Consider the following 24084-nt stretch of genomic DNA (forward strand, 5'->3'; position numbering starts at 1 on the left):
TACTAATTAAGAAACTTCCAACATTCATCTGATTGGATTTCAGAATTTCTATGGACCAGCTACTCCTATGTATCTCTTGTTTTCTCTTTTTTATGAATGGGAGTATCTTATCCTATGCCTGTACCACCACTGTACATTGTTCTGCAGCAATAGATAACTTACATAGCCCTCGTAGCACTCTTTCTTTGAGCGTTCTTACTTATTCCCATTGCGCTAGGCACTGATAACATGCCAAATTTATATCTCCAGGCCAGAACATTCTTTTGAACTTCAGACTCTTACATCCAATTTACTTACTCTTCATGTCCACCTGGATGTCTTGTTAGCAAAGGAAAAGGGAAAAAAAGGAACCTTTGGTCATAGAGAGCTGTTTTTTTTACTAGGCACTTTATAATTGTTTTCATGGAATATTCACAATAATCTCTTAATTTTGCAGAAGAGGAAATTAAAGCTCCAAGAAATTAAGAAACCATCTAATCTTACACACACAGCTACCAAAACTTAGGAGTATTTATGGCTTCAAATTTGTACTTTTTCTAATGTATCATCCTTCCTGCCTTCCAAAGCAATCTAATAGTCAATGTGTCCAAAGTGGATTTTAGGATTACTCTGGTGTGCTCTCACACCCTGCCCAATTCTCTGCTTCTAAAATATTGTCCTTCTCCTCAGTTTCCTGTCTTAGCCACTAGCAGCACTATCAAAATGTCACCTAAGTTTGAAACCTCAGAGTCAAATGAGATCCATCTCTTCTATGATCAATAACCAAATCCTGGTTGGTGATTTCAACCTCCCACGTATTTTCTAAACAGACCTCAACCAATGTAAACCCTCTCTCACACTTTAAAGATGTTGTTCCACTATCTTCTAGCTTCCATGTATCTGAAGAAAAGTCCACAGTAATTTGAATCATTGTTCCCCTATTGGTAATATGTTGTTTTCCTCTGGCTGCTTTCAAGATGTTCTCTTTATCTTTGGTTTTAAGTTGTTTCATAATAATGTGCCTGGGTGTGAATTTCTTTGTATTTATCCTGTTTGGAGTTTTCCAAGTTTCTACCTTTCATAAAATTTGGAAACTTTTCTGAGATTATTTCTTCAATTTTTTTTGACCCATTTTTCTCTCCTATCTCATTCTAGAATTGCAAATACTCCTGTACTAGATCTTTTGAAATTGTCCCAGAGGTCCCCGAGGTTCTATTTATTTTGAATCTTTTTTCTCTTTCTTCTTCAGATTGGATGATTTCTACCGATCTGTGTTTAAGTTTACTGATTTTTTTTCTTCTGTCATGTGGTATTATATTTCCTATTGCTGCATAACGAATTACCACAAATTTAGCAGCTTAAAACAACACACATTTACTCTTTCACAGTGTCAGTTGGTCAAATTTCATGCATACCTTAGCTGGGTCCTTTGTTCAGGGTCTAACAAGACTGCAAATGAGGTGTCAGCTGGCTGCATTCTTACCTGGAGGCTTGACTTGGGAAGAATCTACTCAAGCCTGTTTAAGTTGTTGGCAGAATTTATTTCCTGTGGCTTTAGGATGAAGGCCTTAATTTCTTACTGCCTGGTGCTGGCAGCCACCTTCAGGTTCTGGAGGCTTCCCACAGCTCCCTGCCTCACGGCCCACTTCATAGGCAGCCACAACATAACAGTTTGCACAAAAGGCCAACAGGAGCGTATGTGTCTCTCCTCTCTCTCTCCTCACAAAAGGGTCTGATCCCTCTTTTAGGGATTTTATCAGATTAAATTAGGGCTAGGCTCATCTAGGATTATCTCTCTTTTGTTAACCAAAAATCAGCTAAGTTAGGACCTTAATTACATTTGCAAAATTGCTTCACGTTTGACACAGATACTTTAGAGCTGTGGTCCCCAAGCCATGACTGGTACCTGTCTGTGGTCTGTTAGGAACCAGGCTGCATAGTAGGAGATGAGTGGCAGGTAAACCAGCAAAGCTTCACCTGTATTTACAGCTGCTCCCCATTGCTCACATCAGTGCCTGAGCTCTCCCTCCTGGCAGATCAGCGGTGGCATTAGATTCTCATAGGAGTGTGAACCCTACAGTAAACTGCACATGTGAGTGATCTAGGTGGCACACTCCTTATGAGAATCTAATGCCTGATGATCTGAGGTGGAGCTGAGGCGGTGATGCTAGTGCTGGGGAGCAGCTGCAAATACAGATTATCATTAGCAGAGAGGCTTGACTGCACAATAAATGTAATGTGCTTGAATCATCCCAAAACTACCCCCCTTGCCCTAGTCCGTTGAAAAATTGTCTTCCATGAAACCAGTCCCTGCTGCCAAAAAGGTTGGGGACTGCTGCTTTAGAGTACATGTCTGATAATGCCAACATCTGGGTCATCTCTGGATTGGCATCTTTTAAGTGTCTTTCCCTTGAAATTGAATAACTTTTTTTCTGACTCTTATCTGTCAAGTAATTTTGGGTTAAATTATGGACACTGTAAATGTTATGCTGTGGAGACTGAATTCTCCCATGACTACTCCAAAGAGTACTGGTGTTTTTATTTAACAAAGAATTAACTTGTTTAGACCCAAACTCCCAAACTGAACATTCTCACACCTGGATGAATGGCAGCTCAGATTAGTTTAGTTCTTTAAGTCTTGGGTATAAGCTGCACATTCAGTTTGCCCATGCATGTGTGTGGTTCTGCAGTCAGCTGAACAGGTGGGCCAAATTTGAACATATTACATTCCCATTTTGTGGCTCTTTCCTTCCAGGGTTTTCTCTTCACTCTCTAGCATCCCTGGTTGCCTGGGCTTTTCCCCCTGCTACGTTGGGCCAGAAAGATGATAGGCCACCCCTGCACTGCCATGACTACAGTAGCCCTCAAGGCAAAGCCACAAAAAATGGGAAAATCACTCTGCAGATTAGTTGCTCAAAGTTTTGACTCCCCTCCCAAATCTGCCTGCTTTTGTTTAGTCTCCAGAGCTTTCAGGTAGTTTTTTTTTTTTTTTTTTTTGTAAACTCTGTTCAGAATTTATATTTGTTATTCACAGAAATATCAATTTCTTAAGACATTTATACCAATTTATGCCCTCTACTTTGTCTTAGCTTAGTTACTATCATCTCTCTCACTCCTAGACTATGCAACAGCACCCTTACTACTCTCTGCTTGTGTTCTCAATATTCTCTAGACTATCTTCTCAACTATACTGGAAGAATCTTTTTAAAATGCAGCTGTGATTCTGGCATTCCTCTACTTAAAACCCTTCAGTAGCCACCAGCTGCCCACCACATATAGGTATACCTTCTTGAAATGGATTGCCAGGTTTTTCAGAATATAACTCTTTCAAATAGTAGTGTGCTGGAACTGGCTCAGACTTGCTTATAAAAACCAATCGTTAAACATTCAGAAATTTTGCAAATGATTGGTAGCTTGAAATCAGTTCTGGTGAAGTATTTGTACCATGAAGATTTGCTGACCCTACAAATCAGGGCTTCCACATCATTACCACCCCCAGAGCCAGTGTACCAGCACACATCTCTTCAGCATGGCATGTAATTTTTATGCTTGAGTTATACTGAGCAAAACCCAAATTCCTATGTCCATGACCTGATTCCTGCTTATATTTAATACATATCTTCCTGGTTCTGCTTGGTGTACTCTCTCCACTATTGTCCACTGGGCCAAGCTGTAGTCATCTTTCAAACCCAGCTTCTGTGGAAATCTAACTCTGACCTCTCTGGGTACATAGATTATCCTGCCTTCATGCTATCGCAGCCTCAAGGTAGCATTAAAACTTCTTAGTACAGAGCCAGGTACAGTGGCACGTGCCTGTAATCCCAGCTACTCGGGGGGCTGAGGTGGAATGATTGCTTGAAGCCAGGAGTTCAAAGCTGTAGTGTGCCATGGTCTTGCCTGTGAACAGCCACTGTATTCCACCCTGGGCGGTGCTGCAAAACCCCATCTCTTAAAAAAAAAAAACAACAACCCAAAAAAACCACAAATAAATAAACAAACAAATACCCCCCCCCAAATTAAAAAACAAAATTTCTTAGCACAGTGAATAAAAACCCTTATGGCCTTCACCTATTTTTCTCTCTTACAGCTCTACACATGTACTCTACATTGTAGCCAAATTAGGCAAACTCCCAATCCATGCCATATTGTTTCATGCTTCCATGGCTTTCACACATGTTGGTCCCTTTATCTGGAATGTCACTTCTACCCTCACATCATTGGCCTACCTAATTCTCATTTAAACATTACAATTTAATACAAATATCCCCTCTGCCAGGAAGCCTTGCCAGATTCCCATCCTCATGTTGGATTTGGAAACATTTTCTTTGGGTTCCCACTAAGACCTTGTCCATATCCAGAGGCAACTGATACTGCTTCCTGATTTTCTGGCTTTTCTTCCCTGGGCCTAGTGTTTTCACTAGTCATTCCTCATTTCTCTCTGTCCTGAACTACTGCAATGCTATCCTGATAGATACTGGCTTCTTCAAAGACAGTAAGTTCCTTAGAAGAATGTACGTATTTACACACAGTAGATCATAATAAACTAACACTTACTGATTAAAAAATGAATGGGAGGGAGGAAATAAGTAGCTAGAGAGAAATAATGACAGACCGGAGGGCTTGTGGAGAGACTGAGTTAGGCCGTGGATGCTAGAGAATTTGGATATTATTTAATAAATCATGGGGGAGCCTGTGAAGGTTTTTGGATAGGAAAGTGTAAGAATGAAAGTATTTAGGAAAATTACTTGAGCTGTAGTCTGTGAGATAGATTGGAGTGGGGCAAAACTTTAATTAAGAGAATAATTGAGAAAAATGACTGTAATACTTCATATGAGAAGTAATAAAGATAATTATTCTTTAATCTATCATCACATTTGCCACTTCCAGTTAGCATTTGAAATTCCTGTCTTCTGTATATGAATTTTTGGGGGGGCAGTTTACTTCTAATTTAATAATCTTTATTCCTTATTAAAAAGTTTAAAAGTATATAAAAATGTAATAAAATGGAAAAATATCACCTTAACTCACCATTCAGAGGCAACTACTGATAACATTTTGACATATCTCTTTCCAGTATTTTTCTGTGCATTTGCCCTCATGTTGTTAAGATAACAGAGAGTATATGGAATTTTATATTCTGCTTTTCTGTCTCACATAATGATAGCACCTCCCCATTCTATATAAAAATTTAAAGGTTACATAATAGATAATATGCCAGATTTTTACTTAACTATTTCTGTAAAGTGAACATTTTGGCATTTTAAATATTTTGCGTTGTGATAAACACTTTTGTGTATAAATCTTTGTTTTAATTTGCATTCTTTCCTGAGGGCAGATTACTAATAGATTTCCTAGGTCAAATCTATGATCATTTGAATAGCTTTGAAGTTTCTTACCCATTTGCTTCTAGAAAGAAAATACCAATTCCATGTGCAGCTTCAGTGTGTAAGAGTGTCTATTCATTTGGCCTTCTAAACGAACTTTAATATGCATACATGCATGGGAGAATATTGAAAAATTTACCAGTTTTGCCGACACAGAATATTTCCTTGTTCCCCAAGTCTGCTTTTTAAGTTTTTTTATTGTGACTATGGCAACAAGGAATGTGCTTTCTTTAGATGTATGTGTACACATGCATTATATAAGTGGATTTGGAAAGAACAGTAACTGAGTAAGAATTACCAATCTGGTTAATGAAATTGACAACAGGCTGGAATTACTATAAGATAAGCAGATACTCAAAATCTTTTGCTTTCCCTTTTAGACGAATGGAAAAATGATCAGATCTCATTTTAAAATACTTTTACATACAAACAGAGAACTGGAGATCTTTCTGTTATACAGTGGCCTAGAACAAGTTACAATAAAAATATTTTACTGTTATTTGGTGAGTATAGGTTGATTATATAAGAGTTAGATTTAAACTATTATCTGTCATTTCTCAATTTCTGAAACTTTGTACCAAGCTTTCAAGTGATAGGAATACCATTTAGGTCAGCGTGGAAATAATTTTAAACCAAACCTTGAGCCTACTGAATTTTATCAACTGAGAGACCTTAAAGCAAGGGTTGGCAAACTTGGGCTCATAGGCCAAATTTGGCATGCTGCCTATTTTTTGATAGCCTGTGAGCTAAGAATGGTTTCTACATTTTTAAATGGTTGAAAAAAATCAAAGGAATATTTCATGATGTGTGAAAATTATGTGAAATTTAATTTTTTTTGCCCAAATACAGTTTTATTGGAACACAGCCACACTCATTCATTTCTGTATCACCTATGGCTGCTTCACACAGAGTTGAGTAGCTGTGACAGAGACTGTAAGATCCTGAAAGCTTAAAATATTTACTATCTGACCCTTTACAGAAAAAGTTTGCCAACATCTGTCTTATAGTAATATGGGATTTATATTTTTGTCACTGCGTTTGTTTAGTATTTCCAAGATGCTCTGCTGCTCATCAAAAATTAATTCTTACCTTATTACATTTTGAATTTTTAAATATCTGCCATTTTTTATGAGCTTATGAAAACTTCTTTTATATTCATTTTGAAAAGAATATTTTATTATTTTCTATAGCTCTGTCTAGAGCCCATTTCTACCTGCTTGATGGTTTGATTACTAAAATTAAGTCACTGGTAATTGGAATTCTACAATTCTGAGGAAAAAACCTGAATAATCCATAAATTGTGCATGTTTGAGGCTAAAAGCAGTGTAAAGCCTTACATACAAGATAGAGGCATTGCTATCCCAATGGTGTTCACTATTAACCAGAAAAGGAAGCTAACTTGAAGAGTCTGTATACAAATCCCACTAGATGGTGGAGATGTCACTATGTTTGGTTTGACTAAATTAAATAAAGCTTCCCTTGACTCCGAGCTGCACATACTGCCTATGTTCTTGAGAAAGATTCCATAAACGCACGTTTCTAGTCCTTAAATTCAACTTAGCATAATGTGAAGCACTTCTTTTGCGAGCCAATCCGTTGTTGGTTATTGTTCTCATCTAGCCCGATCTGAAGTCCACTGAATTGGGATATTTAAAGGGTCCTTTGTGGTGGCATCTATGATTCTGTGCAGCTGAATATGCTCAATTATTCCCCAGGAAATAGTCTTGTTCTTCCTTTGTTTGTTTAGGCAAGAAATTATTGCGGGATATCCAGCATGTTAAGTGATTTTGCCCCAGAGCATGTGTTAGACACTATAAGGAGAGTTTATGACTTTCAATTCTAAAAGGTTTCTCAGTTTTGAATTTCTAGAATTGGTTATATCCATGTTTCTTCCCATCCTTTTGGGACTTACTGTTGTTAGCAACCTCCTGTGTGGTTCTAAGATATCTTGACCTCTTTGAAATCTTTCCAGGTGTCATTGCCACTTTCTTGATCTCTGCAATGTAAGCTACATTGTTCAGTGGAGTTAAGTTCCATGAACTTTAGAAATCCTCCCTGAGACTATGAATTGACTAACACCCAAGGTAGCATAAACATGCAGACACAAATGTTCCTAAAACCATGCTTGCTGGGCAATGCAGGATATGACTTGGGAGTCTGGGAAAAGGAACATTTTGCTCACTTGTGCTTCTATGACTAGCTCCAGGTGCAGTTTGAAACTAAGTGGCTAGTTTTTCTGATCCTCAGATGTAACCTCTCATTAGAACAGAGCAGAATTTGCAATTGTGAATATAAGGAATTCCACAAAAACCCTCTGGGCCCATTAAGGCCTCTGGCTTCAGAGGGTCCTAAAACACACTTACTTCAGCATAGAGAGATGTAGTAAAGAGACACTGGTTTTTACAAATTTCATCTAGGTTTTAGCCTAAAGAAGATTGTAATGATTGCAGTTCATCTTAAAATTTGCACCCAAAAGATACAGTTACAAATTTAAAAGAAAAAAAACAGTTCTCATTATTTTTGGTGATACAGTTAAGACTTTGCAAGGGTTTGTACTTGAACTAAGAATTCCATGTTAGTCTAGCTTTAGATGTGACTTACTATACCAGTAATTTCTCAGCTCTTTTCTTAAAACCTGATAGCTTGGCTATTCTAACAGGGGAATCATGCTGCCAAAACCTTGGGGAGTGAGACAAAGTTGTGGAAAAACACTACACTGAGAATCAAAAGATAAAGGATTCAGTCCCAACCCTATCACTACCTAATTAACATCTCCATTTGTCTTAATAGCTATAAAATATGCAAAGCAAATTACACAAAAGATGCTGTGAAAACAAAACTAGTCATAAACACAAAAAGGCCTTGAAATAGTGCCAACGAGTATGAATATGAAAGGTGTACTGGTGACAGTGCTTGTCCATTCTTTGCTGCTCATCTCCTCCCTGTCTAGAAACTGTCTGTAACGAGATTGTTATCCCTCACACTCCTGAGCCATCTGTTGTTAGGATCACCCTTTCCACCCTGGCTCCAGTGTCTAGGGAATCCTGGAGGTGACTGAGGGCTATGCTAGCTATGCATCTTCAAATGACTGTGAGGAGACTTAGGCTTCTTCTGCTTTGCTTTCTGTTGGCTAAGGCCTGCAGCTTGCTGTGTGCATGTGGGTGAAGTGGCTACAGGTATAGTGTACAATTACACATTATTGCAGCTTCTCAGAGGCTTCTTTCCTGCCACTAATAGTTCATTGCTGGGAATGCAATTACCATGGAAACTTCTAGAAGATCTAAAAGGCTATACAACAAGTGTTAACACATATTATCTCTGGGTGGTTGGGACCATACATAGGTGTCTTTATTTTGTTTTGTCAATACATCTGTATGTTCTCACTTTGGCAATCTGTAAGAAAAAAGTTTAAAAAAGAAACTTAATTATGAAACAAACAAAATGTCCTTTATGTTATAAGGGGCAAACAACTTAAAAACTCTGAAATTTCTCAATAGGATAATCAGAAAATAAAGGTGTGTGATTCACCCTAAAAATATGAGAACAATATCACATCATGTGAGACATTTTTGGAAGAACTTTTATGAAAAAAATTTATGTAGTTTTAATGTTCTGTCAGATTAATATGAACTAAATAGATATATTTAAATAAGAAATGCTACACTGTATCTACTTTCCCAAATTTTATACTAGTAGTGTGGCAATCTGATGAAAAAACAAGTAAGAAATCAGTATCTACCTATCCTCGGAGCCTGAAGGTATAACATATTCTGAAGCTGGTCTATAGACCAGAGGGGAAAACTTGTTCTCTAATCTAATGCCTTTCTTTTAATCACAAGCAGACAGTAGTTTCCTTATTACCCAGAGTTTTAGAAATACATTATTCTTGAGAGTACTTCCTAGGATTTCTTTTACTCATTTAAGACCACATCTTTATATTTAATTCATGCTCATATTATCCCTGCAGGGCACATCTCTCTAATTATTCCCATCTAAAGTGACAGGAAAATAGAATTATACTACTTGGAAAACAGACATCCTTTGGTATGTCTTTTTTCAGTGCTCCCTTGGGCATAGTTTGTCATTGTCTTCATTGTGTCATAGATTGTGAGCTGTCCTTGGAGAGTAAGAACTATTACTTACCTGTCTTTGAATTCCTGTGCCTAGCATGGGCCTGGTACAGAATATGTATACAGAAAAAATCAGAATAAAGGAATAATAATGCCCAACACATAATGATTATAGTATATCAAGCAGCAGTCTAGTGCCTTATATGTTTAACTCATTTAGTCCTCACAATCCCATGAAATAAGTACTATTTTTATCCCCATTTTACTTATGAGAAATCTGAAGACTAGAAAGTAAAGCAGTTTACACAGAGCCAGGATCCAAACGTGGCTCTGGAGTCAACCTCTTAATCAGCGCACCCTGCTGTCCCCCAGCACCCGTGCTGATCAGGAAAACGCTCCACTCCAAGAGAAGCATGGGTGCACCGTGCAGCTCTAAACACCTCCTGGTTTCCGTCAGTGGTAGTTACCACTGTGTGGTTCCTTGGGAGACTTAAAAAGGGAAACAACTGGACAGAGGCACACAAACGCAGAATAAATGAATCCCCAACCTTAACAATTGCTGTGTTTGTAAGGCTGTTTCTCAAGTACCTGTGGGGATTTGTGAGAGCGCCAGCTGTACTGGTGACTGTGGAGACTCGCCAGCAGGATATTTTCATCAGTGTCCACCTGGCCAAACCGCAGTGTCTCCTGTGTGTCATTACAGATCACAAAATGGCTGAAGACCAACTCTTCTACCTCAGGGCATTTGTTCTGAAAGAAAAAGAATACAAAAGCCAACGTGTATCAGATTAATTGCAAGATGTTTGGCAGCTGTCTGCCCGGTGGCCATTGTTACAACACAGAAACCCTAAAAGATCTGTTGTCATTAGCTCTGGTATACAAAGTATTCTATACTTCCAGGATAAGCACACAAAAAAAATACCTTAAAGAGATCTTAAATGTTCCAAGAATGTGTTTTGATTTATACCCCTACAAAATAAATCGTACTAACAGAAGAGTAAAAGAACAGTGAGATCCCTCAAACTTTTTAACATTTCTTAAAGTGAATTAACATGCTACAAAGAGCACTGTATAGGGTAGTGCGGGTTGTTGAACAGAGTACTGGAGGCTAGAATTACCATGTTCCCGGCCTTCTAAACTCAACAATCAAGACCAATTACCAAAGCCACAGTTTGTACCCTACAGAAAGTAAGGATCATTTAGGTAAAACATCCCCAGATCCCTTAAGGGGGAGGGAGGGAGGGAGAGAGAGAGGGAGAGAGAGAGGGAGTTTTGTGTGTGTGTGTGTGTGTGTGTGCGTGTGTGTGTGTGTGTAAATCTGCTCAGGGAGAGATGTAAATAAAACCATAACTTTCCCTCTATTGTTAAGAGGCTGAACATATAAAACAGATCAACTCCAAACTCAGAGAAAGCCAAGTTTTCAAGAGAAATTCATGTTAATTGAAAAACAGTTTTCAGTATCTGTTTCAGCTAATAACCATCAATCAGCTAATATCCTTCATTAATCAGCTAAGGCTCAGCAAATCAGTAATATGTTCTTGTGCTGATCTGTCCTTTTTCAACTTAATGGTGTCTCCACTGATTGCTGTCATATCAAAATGCTGGCAAAGTGATAAAATATTTCTGTGCTTACTCTTTTATCACTCTGGTTAGGTTATGGCTTAAAAACAATAAACATACTTCTGGTAAATAAAAGAATAGCAAAACAAATATCTTGAGAATATAAGAAAAATCATAATTAGCTAATCAATTTGCAGATGATGGGTAATAATATATAACTGCTGCTTCTTCAGTTGGCTTCTATTACCTGGCTATGGATCTAAATAATGTCAAAATGCCACACTCCATCACTTGCCACTTTACTGAGGGAAGGGAGAATAAATAGGGAGACCACTCAGAAGCACAGAGATTCAAGAGATTAGGAGGCATGGAGACAGAGTCTATGGGTGAAAGTACCTGGAATCCAGCGTGGACCAAATTCAGACCTAGAACTTTATCAGGCTATAGACTCTTCTTGGGAAACAGAACCCACTCCTAGTCATCCTGAATGCCCCGGGAGCAGGTGGACAGTGCTCTATGCTGCAGGTGGTGCAATGGCCCTGACATATCTCATTCTTCCAGAGGCCCTTGAGGACTTCTAAACCTCTCTTTATTATCCATATATTCTCACTGAACCGAACCTTGCTTGACAGCCTCATTCATCACCAAGAGTTTCTGGCTAAGTGAGACCAAAGCACTTATAACCAACAAGTACCTGTTGTCTACCCTAGTACTCTCTGCTGTGGCTTTTAATCACTAGCCATGATTTCAAAATTTGCCTGCTGCTGGGTTTTAGGTGTCTTGCCTTACCTGGCCCCTCCCCACAGCTCCAGCTGCACCTCGAGCTACATTCCATTTGCTGATGACATTTGCTCATGACACTCCAGCTCAACCAGCTCGACTTAGCCGTTTTCAGCTCCTCCAACACTATACTGGCCTCCTTTCAATTCATTCAACATGTAGAATTACTTCCTGCCTCAGTGCCTTCCCTCTGCCTGGATTTTCCTCTTGCTTGACTAACTTGTTTATATTCAGCTTTCAGCTGCCATTTTTAAGGTCACTTCAGAGTACCCTTTGGAGATCCTCCCCAGATCAAGTTAGGTTCCCCTATTTTAAGCTCCCATAACACTCTGTTTTCATCTTCAGAGCACTTGTTAATTTGTACCATTATGGGTTCGGTATTGTCTCCATCATTAGACTCTATGCTATATAAAGGCGGCAACCAGGTCTGTATTATTTACAATTTTATTGCCAGTACCCAGCATAATGCCTGCTATGTAAGTACTCAATAAACACTTAGGAAACAAACAAAAGCTGGGTAGATTTAGTTTCTAAAATTATAATTGTAATATATGTTCACTGTACAAAAGCTAGAAAATACAGAAAGTATGGATTTAAAAAAATCTCTAATCTTATACTCAGTGATAACTACTATTAACAGTTTGGTGCATTTTTTTTTTTCAAGCAATTTTTCTTTTCTGGATATCCTGCCTGTTACTATTCTAGTCTATCCTATCCAATCCTATCTTATATATTTATCTACAAACCTTTAATCAAACTGGAATCATAGTGTGTAATTAGTTTTGATGAGATTTTTCCATTTAGCATTATATAATCAACACAAACTGCTTTCCTTGTAAACACTTTTCTCTCCTTTCAGTCTAAGAGTACAGACATGAAGAAAGGGATATGATTCCAATCTCCCACTTAGTTACACATCCTGAGATTAAAACTCAGTTTTCATAATGAATTGGGATCAATCTGCTGGTAACACAGAGGTTAAGTTACCAGATGGGGCTTAAGTAGAAAAAAAAATCATATTGCTTTCCTCATATCTAAAAACTGACCTTTAATAAATGATGAGGGTTTTAGGAAAAAATGTAAATTAAAGAACACAAGGGGATTGTTTACATTTTTCTAAAGAATATGCAAAGTCCTCAGGGAACTGTTTCTCTACTGCTCCTTCATCTGTGGAGTTCATTATAACTGTAATAGGTTTAAGCATTTCTTGGAATGTTTTAAGTTCTGGTATAGTATAAAAAAGTTCCTATACATTTTATGTGACATCATATATGTTGAACCACAGAATGCTCACTTGGGTTTGTGATTAAAAGATGGCTAATTCACATTTAAGTTTCATGGAGTGTCTCATAGGCATTTGTAATTAAACAGAGATACTATTTTGGTGTAAGAGAAGGTTATACGTGAGTATAGCCTTAATTAAAACAAAACAAAACAAAACAAAACTAAAAACCCTTTAAATGCTATTTTGTTCAAATCTGGGAAAGGGACATAGAAACATAAAGCAAACTGCAAGTGGCATTTTGGGTCCTTAATCTGTTTCATAAAACAGGCATCATTTATAAAAGAGAAAAAAAATCTACAGCCAGAGAAATCAGACACTGATGAAGGCTTCTGTTAATCTTGAACTCATGACCTAAAGGTGGAAGGCCAAATTGTTTCATGCTTCAACTGACTGATCCATCCACACTGGATAAAAATGACTTGTCTCTGATACGGATCCAGTAAAAAGTATGTGGAGAACTCAAATCACTTAGCCTGCTTATTAAATTCAAATTTTTCACTGGCAATAATTATACTGTATGTGTGCATTATACACACAATAAAATCCAAGTCTGGGAAACTAAACTTCCTCTTCTAAAGGGGACAAACCACATTCAGAATATCTTAGAAACAAAGAACTTAATAAACCTCTATAAACCCATTTCAATGTCAAATGTCCCATAATTTCAAAGTAGTACACTTTTGTATTTACTTTAGAACGCACAGGGTTAGGTGCCTACCACATTAAAACTTGGTGGCAAGTACCCTTGACATGGAGGAAACAAGAAAATTACAGCAACAATTACAGAAGTATATCCTCTTGTGGCTCATGTTAACATTGCCAAATCCCTGTATAAATCAGAATCAACTATTCATAGAATGTACCTGTCAGCAATATGCTATGTAACATATGGCTCTACTTAATCAAATATACAATTCCATTTTTCAAAAAAACTCAGAATATTCCTTCAAGGCACTGTGTTAGCCAGTCAGTCATTCACACTCTGATGTGGTTGAAAACATTTAAATATTTATGCACCATATTTTATTTATATGTATAGCTCTAAGAGACTATTTTTACCCTAGGAGGAAACTGATATTTCTGAAGGCCATTTTGTAGTAGTTGCTGTACATGAGTCTTCTTATGATATCTCTGATACCAAGGCAAAAAAATCCTGAGTTTAAATGCTCTATCAATGACTCTTTTATATTTTCTAGGTTTGCTTTTTATTAAACGCATTGTTCAAAATATGACAAAAAAACAGAAATTGGAGCCATGGAGGTTTTTTTCACATGGCTATTTGAACCAGCTGCAAAGATTTAGATCACACTAGCTCTTATTTTACGCATGTCCTTTGCAACAAGAAAACCATGGAATGCCCTTAAAAAAGATTTTTAAAATATAAAACAGATGTGTTATCTTCTTTCCCTGTGCTATTGTAGTGCCATGTTAGGTAATTAATTCCTTAGTCTTATATAGGTCTTCATGCATATAAAGAAAACAGTTTATTTCCATAAAAATTCTTAAGTTAGAGGACTAAAGCCCCTCCCCACCTTAACTGCCCCTGTCCCCGAAAAAGGTCAATGAGGGATGAAGGACCATTTCTCTTGGGAAGCTAGCTTCACACAAATATACGTAACATATACAAAATGTGGGCAAATGTCTCAGCTTAAATAGAACTCAAACTTCATGGAAATACAGGAAATACAACACTGAAAATCGGTAATAGAAGCAGAAGAGATTTGTTCTTAAATGGCTAAATGTAGTAGCATTCAAACATTCTGTGACATTACTTTCATGTTAGTAGGTATGTATAGGTTTCCCATTTTAAATATGCCATTTATCATAGATTTATACTTCTCCTTTTTTTGATATGGCTAATTTCTGATAAGAGATAAAGTAAAAAATTATTAATCAAGAGTCTCTAATCTAAAAACTCTATTATCTAGTACTTTTAAGTGAATCAAAAAGGCAGAATGATCGGAAAGATTAAGACTACATTGTGCTCACATATTTCATCTCACTGCATTTTTTGTTTGAAAAGATGGAATGCTTATTATCAAAAAGGCTCACACAGGTTTTTCATTTCTGCAATGGACACTTAGACAATTTGATACATAGCTAAGTTGAAGGTTTGGAAAACTAAAGCCATAATACTTGGGAAAAATTTCTGGGAATATGTTACTTTCCACACAGATGTGGTACATTAGTCACAAAAATGTGGGCATGATCTCTGATGCATGTGTAGAGAACCCATATATTCCAAAGTTTTTCAAAAAGAACATGCATCACTTTGCCAAAACAGAGAAGGTTCAAATATTATGGTGTCCATCAAATTCTTCATTCTCTCACATTTTTGTTTGAATTTAACTTATTATTAGAAGTGATAACATACAGTACCTAATAAAAGATCCTATGTGGCCAAACTATAAACTGTTCTGGAATGTGCATACCTGTTGCCAAGCTTGTATTGCAGTGTTTAGAGAATGAACTACATGCTGTCCAAAGTTTACAAATACAGAGTCAACCATCATGGTGCAGTCAAGCAGCTTTTCTGTGGCATCACTGGAAACTGCAATCTGTCCAGAGACACTGAAGGGTTTCACCACGCTTTGCATAGTAACGTTTCTGCACTCTAGAAGTTTACAGTCTGCTTGAGCTGAGAACTGGATCTCCTGACAGACAGAACCATTATTCCACTGTCGAAGATACATGTGTGGTTCTCTGAAGGAAACAATCATGTATTCTAGTTCAGATGGCACATTTTTATCAGAAATGAATGGCTGTAGGTACTGCGGGGGAGCTGTCAAGAAAACAAACAAGAAAAATAGCAATTAAGATAAGCCAATCCTTTATGAAAATAAAGAGCGAGATGACATTTAAATTATTCACAAAAAGATCACTCAATTTAGTATTTGGTGTTTAATAAATTCAAATATTCTCTTGAAGACATTATAATCTTTGAATTATCATCTGATATTTGCAAACAAAACTGTTTGTCCAATCAGGTCTCTTAAGTATATATTGTCCAATGGTTACTTTCACGTTCATAGACAAAAAATTGATCACAGCAGACAACAAATAAAATGAAGAGGAGGTAACTACCTAAGGAGAGTTTTATAAAACTGCTGTGTCTACTAACCAAATCTCAAAAACAAAAACATAACTCAAAGAGAGTTAGAAAAAGCGGATTAAACTACATTTTTGCTGAAAAGGCAAGATGCTTAACAGCAGCTATGTTTGGTTTTAATCTGATTCTCCCCCCTTTTCCATTACATGTAGGTTGAAAACCTAATACCTGAATCCAAATGTATTAACTAGAAAAGGTTTGGTACAGAATATAATGCACTAGAAATAATTATTCAAGTAACATTAGCAGATTTATAAAAGGCTACTTTTGGTGTGTGGTAAAATGTAAACTTCTTCCTTCTAAACTTGTGAAAATGAGACTCCTTTAAATTAATTGGAGAATGTGCCCATCTTTGGTAGAAGGTATTCATGCTTTTGAAATCAAGCAATATCAAGTACTTTTGGAAACTATTTGCTACCAATGTAATGGCTCAGAATACAGAACAAAAGCAGATATACTTCTTTCAAAGATATCATAATTGGAATAATTCTAAAACCTACAATTTCTGTCACTTCCTTGAAAATTCTCATTAGGAAGTATGCAGAAACATGTCAGCTCAATACCAGTGGCAACTTATATAACAGGTCCATAAGCTGGTTCAAAAGTAAGGAGCACACCTGTTGTACCAAATCAACTTCAGAATAATTTTGCCACTGTTCACTTTATACTTCCTGAAAATAAATTACATGAGTAAAAATGTATGAATTTTGTCTTGAGAACACTAAAGAAAAAACAGTTAGTAATAAGTAGATGTTAATTTGATGCTAAGGGAAAGAGTACCTGTGCCTAGTTGATCAAGGTGATGACAAAGGTGGAACTCCAGGTGAGCGAACTGGAAGGAAATGCAAAGAGAAGGCACAAACCATGGGGAAAAGCAGGAGTCGACTCTGGTACAGGCAGCAAGGGCTGTTGGAGTTACCAGTGGATCACAAGTGCTTTGAGAACCAGATTCACTTGCAGAGCTATGGGAAATAAGTAATAAAAGTAGTTCAATAACTTAAATTTCCCAAGATCATGTAAGTCAAATGCCTTTCAGTAAGACTTTTTCAAGCTAATAGCCCAAATCTTACAGTCAATATGTTATCAACTCTTTTGTATTTACTCACATAAACTAGCTATTTTTAAAAAGTAAGTTAAGTTCGTGTCGATTATTCTCTATGAATTTTTGGCAGGAAACTTTCAAAGGATTCCTTGACCCCCAGGTCATGTTGATCTAACTCCAACTCAATTTTCTTCCATCCACATCTCACATAACTTATGTGATATTTGTTCTCATATTAAAGACCAACACAGTTCAGAGTATAACTCTGCTGCTCAAAAAAGCCCAATACATTCAGTGTCACCATATATGTTTCACTTTTGTTTTACTTTTCCAGATTGTCCATATCCATATTCCCTTCTGAGTCAGTCAATACTCTTACTGAACACCCCCTGAATACTGTACTAGGTGCCGTAAAAGTTTTGACCATGTCCAGAAGAACTAGGGTCCCATGGACAATTACACTGTGTGGGTCCTCCAATTCATTTGCCCATCCTCTTAATATCATTTTATACAGTTAAATCTGATTGAAATGAATAGCAAAGGCATCCATAGGAAGGAAGATGTCTGTGCATGGTGGCTCCTGGTGTGCATGGGAAGCATGCTGCTTAGATTGCATTAGTGCTAATGAAAGCATGAGAGGTGGGAATTTGGGGGTTTTGGTGGGGGTGAGGAGGGAGAAAAAGGTGCATCCTATTATTTGCAGATCACTAAGTAGATACTCCCCATTTCCCCTCACCATCCTCCACCCTCTTCTCTCCAATCTGAAATTTGCTCTGCAGCTACAGTAGCCTGGCTCCCAAATCCATGAGGAGCCTGGACAACAAACACTATGATTTACAGTATCCCAGGGAGAACTATGACAAAAAAAACTAAAGAAATAAGCCCCTGATTTTCAAAGAACTCACAGTCTAACTGGTGATACTCAATATGTAGACATTTACAAACATTACAAAACAGAACCACCACCCAGGAGTAGGAAAGTTGGAAATGCTGCCAGAGTGGAAACATAAGAGGAACTCAGAATGGTGTGGGGTGAATCATGTGGGATTCTCAGAGGTGTGAATCTTCAGCTGAGTTTTGAAAGAGGTTGTGAAACGGAATGGTGGAAATGAAAGCTAGGAGCATTCCAACATGTTTACTGAGTTGTTTAACCTCAAAGAGTTTACAGTAATCTGGTGGTATTTACTGCAATGCTAGTAAATCTCCATTGTATACCAAAAAGAAAAAAGAAAAAAAAAAAACCAGACTATGGGGCACTAGGTTATTCACTAAATGCTATGCACAAAATGCAGCTAAGTATATTCTAAAAACATCTATAAATGGGCACACTAATCCAAACAACTTTCTAGGAATTTATCTGTGCAGTTACAAATAAAAGATTTCATCAGGAAAGTAAAATTAAAACAGGTATTTATTAAAAAAGAGCAAAATATATTAGTTATATATGTATTTTACACATTTGAACTCTTTTCCTTATTATACTACTTAAAGAAGTTGTTAGAAATAGGGTACAATGTTAAAATATTAAAAATCCAAGTGAGAGTTCTATGAGATCAATTTTAAAACAGTGCACGCACAATTTGAGGTGTTTACCTGAAGCATTTTTCTTGCCAACTATAGGTTTTTTTTTTTGAGATAGAGTCTTGCTCTGTCACCTGGGCTAGAGTGCCATGGCATCAGCCTAGCTCACAGCAACCTCAAACTCCTGGGCTCAAGTGATCCTCCTGCCTCAGTCTCCTGAGTAGCTGGGACTACAGGTGCTCGCCACCATGCCTGGCTAATTTTTTCTATTTTTAGTAGAGACAGAGTCTTGCTCTTGCTCAGGCTGATCTCGAACTCCTGACCTCAAGCAATCCTCCCACCTTGGCCTCCAAGAGTGCTAGGATTACAGTCATGAGCCACCGCACCTGGCCCCAACTATAGTTTTTGATACTCAGATTTTCCAAGATTTATTTTTCTGTCTCTTGAGAATGGCAGATATTATTACACAATATATTAGAAAAGGTTGCCAAAACATCATGAGAATCTGATACAATCTTTACTTATAACAAACTGATTAATTCCTCACTTTTCCTAAATTAAACACACAAATCAATGGTTAGAGATCTTTTTAGGTATATAGAAAAAAATCACAAAAATCATACTCAGGTGGTCAGCAATACTCTTTCAATCTTGAAATCCTTACTAAAATAGTTACTAGGTTAATCTATATTCAAACAATTATAGTTTTATTTATTAAAAATTTGAGTCATCAAAATCAAACATTTCTTAAACACAAAATATGGTAATATAATCTGAATATATTTTATATTTTGAATCAGCACATTTATAGTTTTTTGATACTCAACTTGATCACCATTATCTACTATAAAAGTAGCATATATGTGCCTACCTTCTACATAAGGATTAAAAAGACCTAAGGATCAAAAAGAACTAAATATTCATAAATATGAGTGATGACCCTGATAGAGACTAAAGTAGCTATATTTGTATAATTTCCTTAATTAGATATAACAATGGACTTTGATCTGATTTAGATATCAAAAGGAAAAACATAATTTGTGAGATTTATAATAGGTAGAAATAGAAAATTAAAAAACAACTCTACAATCTATAATATTTATATTTCAACACTTCCCTTTTTCCCAAAAGATTTTCAGTATAGGTTAAATTCATGGGCAATGACAGTGTATACAGATTTCTCTGGTGCTCTTCACTTCTAACATGCTGGAAAATGGCTCCTAGAAGCAAGAACTCTCAAATAGTAATAAGCAGAACTCAAGATTCAGTAGTTTGTTCAAATTATCTGTAAGTTCAGGTATAAACTCAAATTTTTAGAATAGTGGAAATATTCTAAATAGTGGAAACTATGGCAGGAGCTTTACATTTCTATACCTTCATTTTAGCCAAATGGTTACTTAACAACTGTCCTAGGTGACCTATAGAAGGGTATCAATTCTTTAAACAAAGAGTGTCCCCTATGTCTAGATGTAGATTGATTCTATCTTAATGGCACTGTGGGGACTCAGGTATAATCCCTAAAGATTCACCCACGAGTATCGTTCTGGGGTAAACCCCTCCAGCACAGCTGGTACCAAACAATGATTTGACTTGAATGATGAAGACTTGAGCTTCTGTCTGGATCCCTCTGTGGTAATAAGGGTTTTGTAATATAGCAAAATATAGCGTAGAGATTAAGCAGAGAATGACTAGGGTAGGAGAACCTAGATTAAAATGCGTACACTGCTATCATTTATACTGTAATGTTGGACAAGTTATTTCATCTGGCTATATCTCAGTTTTCTCATTTATAAAATAAGGATGGCAAGTAGACTTACTTTTTGGGTACTACATGAGATACTGCATACAAACTACTTAGCACGATGTCTACCATTCAATAACAGGAAAAAACCCATTCCTCATTTTCTTGTTGGCAAAACAAAGTACCATACTGGTTACTTAGCTTAACATTAAATATCTTTAGCTACCCAAGAGTGATCTCACGATATCACATGGGCGTTCATCTCAATGTGGCACTGCCTCTCATTGGTTCACGTAAACCCTCTCCTGCCCACTGCACTGACACTGCTCTGTCCATCCTGAGAGATGGCTGAACGGACCAGAGAGGACACAGGAAGATATATGTGCCTGCCACACCATATTCTCTCTACTCCTTAGAGTTGTCATTTTTCAAATGTCTTAACTAATCCCAAATAACAAATACACTTTTATTGTAACCCAGAATACATATATAAAACAGGGGGAAAAAGGTTTCCTGAAAATATGATACACATTGATATTTTTTATTGTGATCAGATACAGATAACATAAAATTGATCATTTTAACCATTTTAAAGTGTACACTTTTTAAAATGACATTAATTAAGTACATTCACACTGTTGTGTAACCATCACCACCATTCATCTCCAGAACTTTTTTTCCCCCCAAACTGAAACTCCATACCCATTAAACACTAATTCCTCATTTTCTCCTCCACCCAGGGTCTGGCAACCACTACTATACTTGCTGTCTCTATGAATTTGACTACTCTTGTTATGTCATATAAATGGAATCATACAACAGTTTTCTTTTTCACACTGATATTTTCTATTTTATTTTATTAAAGAAATTCCAATTGCAACCTGCTAAGTTATTTCATGACCCAGCAATGGGTTGCAGTTTGTAGTGTGAATGAGGGCCTTAAATGAGCCCTCCAGTAAAGGACTCTTTTAACTCTAACTTTAAGAAAAAAAGGGAAGACAGAGTCATTTCCCAAAATTCACAGAATAAGCAATATGACACAGAGAGCTCGTCAGTACCATTGGCCTAGAACTTTAAGTGAGATCTGAAGAACACTTGAGTACTTTGGGGAGTGTATATGGGAGAAGGGCTAGATGGCAAAAGATCTACTCCTTGGAGGGTTTCTTACATAGAGTTCAATCACCACCTAAAAGGAAATAGCAAAAGACCTCAAAAGCAGACTTGGGGAAAAAATGTAAGTATTCCTTCACCCAAGGAAGAGAAGGTAATGCACAGGTTTAGCCCTAGGAAAAAAATAAGGAGAGAATTTTCTGGATAGGTCCTGGATTTTACCTGTGTGTGACTAAGGTGACAAAGCAGTTCTAATGTCAAGACTTGTGTCTGAATGGCTTATAAAACTAAAAAAAAAAAAGTTATCCAAAAAAATCTAGGTATATCTAAAAATACAGATCCAAGTAGCCAAATGGAGAGGAACAATATCTGGGGAGGGGGGAGGACAGTTACCTTCTGGTAGGAGAGAGTTCAACCAGCAGAGAGAAAAGAAACTACTCAGTGACTTACCTACCAGTGTTCTTTCTCTGATTATTCCACTGTCTACATATAGAAGAATCAAGGCTTTGGGAAATGAAAAACAGTTCCTCCTCCTCTCTCTCTCTCTCTCTCACACACACACACAGAGCTATGGATCACTGTCTCAAAGATGACCAAATGTGAGTGGACAGTGATTTCTTTTATGGGATCTCAGGGGAGTAGGAAGAAAAAAATACACACCCTTGCACGGATGCAGAGAGAGAGAGAGAGAGAGAGAGAGAGAGAGAGAGAGAGAGAGAGAGAGAGAGGGAGAGGCACGTCCAAAGATGAAAGCACTTCAAAAAACTCACCAGAGGTTCAATTTTCATCACATAAGGAAAGAGCCACACACCCTTAGGCCATTTCTCTTTCCAGGATGCCTCCCATCATGAATCGGCATTTTGGGGGTGGGGATAAAAAGTTCTCATAAGCAATCTGCTCTCACATGTTTTAATGTTAAGAAAGGACCATGCAATGTGGACAAAAAAGCGCCAAAGACTTGGCACAGATCAACAGAGTTCAATGTTACCATCAAACAACTTAAAACAAAGTTAACTGGCGATATATACGAAGATCTACTGTGATTACTGTGTTATGATACATGCCTGTAATTTGTGTAATTTCACATAGCCAAAATGGGTACTTCTGGAATTAGGCCTCTGGAGGTAAAGGTAAGAGGGGAAAATTAAAGCAAAAAGTTGTTCTGGTCCATCAGAAGACATCTGATTGATACCAAACCCAGGGAATCTGGCAGGGCAGCCCAAAGCCTGACAGAAGGGCTCTCGACTCCTTTTCTCTTTTGTTCCTCCCAGGGCTAGTCATTGGGTAAGAAACTGCAAATTACAAATAAGACTGTGTGCTTGCTGGATATTTTCTGTTTGCTCTCTAGATCCACCATCTACCTTTCCCCACATTCCTGGACTACATCAACAAGCTGCTTTGTCCTTTGGCTTGTCCTTGGGTTCAGTCAATGGGAGGTACCCACAGGAGATTAGAAGGCAGAAGGGGAGTGAAGTAAGGGCATGTATTTTCCTTGCTCCTTCTCAGCCAGGTCTCCATATATCACTGTGTCAAGCTACCAAAAACAGCTACAAATACTACTCTGAGTTAGAGTTGTGGCTCTATTGCTTAGCTCCTTTATACCTAATAATGGGACAGTTCCCTAGGGTTCATAGCCACAGGGTACTGCACTATCTCTTAACCCTGCCCATTCTCTTATTTATTTTTTTTAAGAGACAGGGTGTTGTTATATCGCCCAGGCTAGTCTTGAACTATAGGCATGAGCCACCACACTGGCTATCTTACCCATACTTTTGCAGAGTCCTTTCATTAAACTTACATCAATCATTGAGTTGCCATCTGTTTCCTATCAGAATGTGACTGATAAAGGAGGTTTACTCAGGCTTTAACAATGGGCAAATACATACGTGGATGGGACTAAAGATAAATAGCTGAAGCGGAGAGCCTGACCAAGGCTCCAGAGGCTGCAACTCTTGCCTCCAGTCCAGTACACAGCAAGTAGAAGGGGAAGGCTCCCAAAGGTCAATACTACTGTGAAAACTAAGTCTGAAGGTCAACATCTATTCTACTTCAAAAGCTTCCTACAAAAAATCATAATCATTACCAACCATATGAGCAAGCAAAGCATTATTTAAAGATAGTAGTATGTGATTATTGACTCTTTTGTCTGCAGTATTTGCACTAAAGGCTCCCTGCCATCCCTTGAATTGGTTAGCTCCTATTCATTCCTTAAAGGTTCAGTTTAGATGTATCTCAAGCCCAAATAGCACTTGGTAATGGGGTCAGGACTTAAACCCAGGTCTTCTAACTTGAAATTCTCTATGAAATACTACCGTTAGTTACATATGTACAGTGATGTCATTACACTGTAGCAGCTGCCCTACACTGTTGCAACTTCATCTCAATTGCAGGCAAGAGACTCTTCTTTTTTAAATACAAAACTTAACGGGACTTATTTTTATGAACTTTCTTCCAGTAATGTCCAATAATCTGATGTGTATCCTCAAACCACTGAAGACTATTA

At 37.4% G+C, this 24084-nt stretch overlaps 1 protein-coding gene across 1 annotated transcript in view; it reads right to left on the reverse strand.

Annotated features, from left to right (window-relative positions):
• VPS13B (vacuolar protein sorting 13 homolog B) overlaps positions 1 to 24084 on the reverse strand; it is a 752846-nt gene that overhangs the window by 85560 nt on the left and 643202 nt on the right. Inside the window, exons 41-43 of the mRNA XM_045560402.1 lie at positions 16948 to 17129; positions 15491 to 15840; positions 10022 to 10183 (exon numbers count right to left, since the gene is read on the reverse strand). Coding sequence (XP_045416358.1) covers positions 10022 to 10183; positions 15491 to 15840; positions 16948 to 17129 — 694 coding nt within the window. The remainder of the gene's footprint in view (positions 1 to 10021; positions 10184 to 15490; positions 15841 to 16947; positions 17130 to 24084) is intronic.

The sequence above is a fragment of the Lemur catta genome, chromosome 9 (assembly GCF_020740605.2).
Source record: "Lemur catta isolate mLemCat1 chromosome 9, mLemCat1.pri, whole genome shotgun sequence".
Taxonomy (NCBI): Eukaryota; Metazoa; Chordata; class Mammalia; order Primates; family Lemuridae; genus Lemur; species Lemur catta.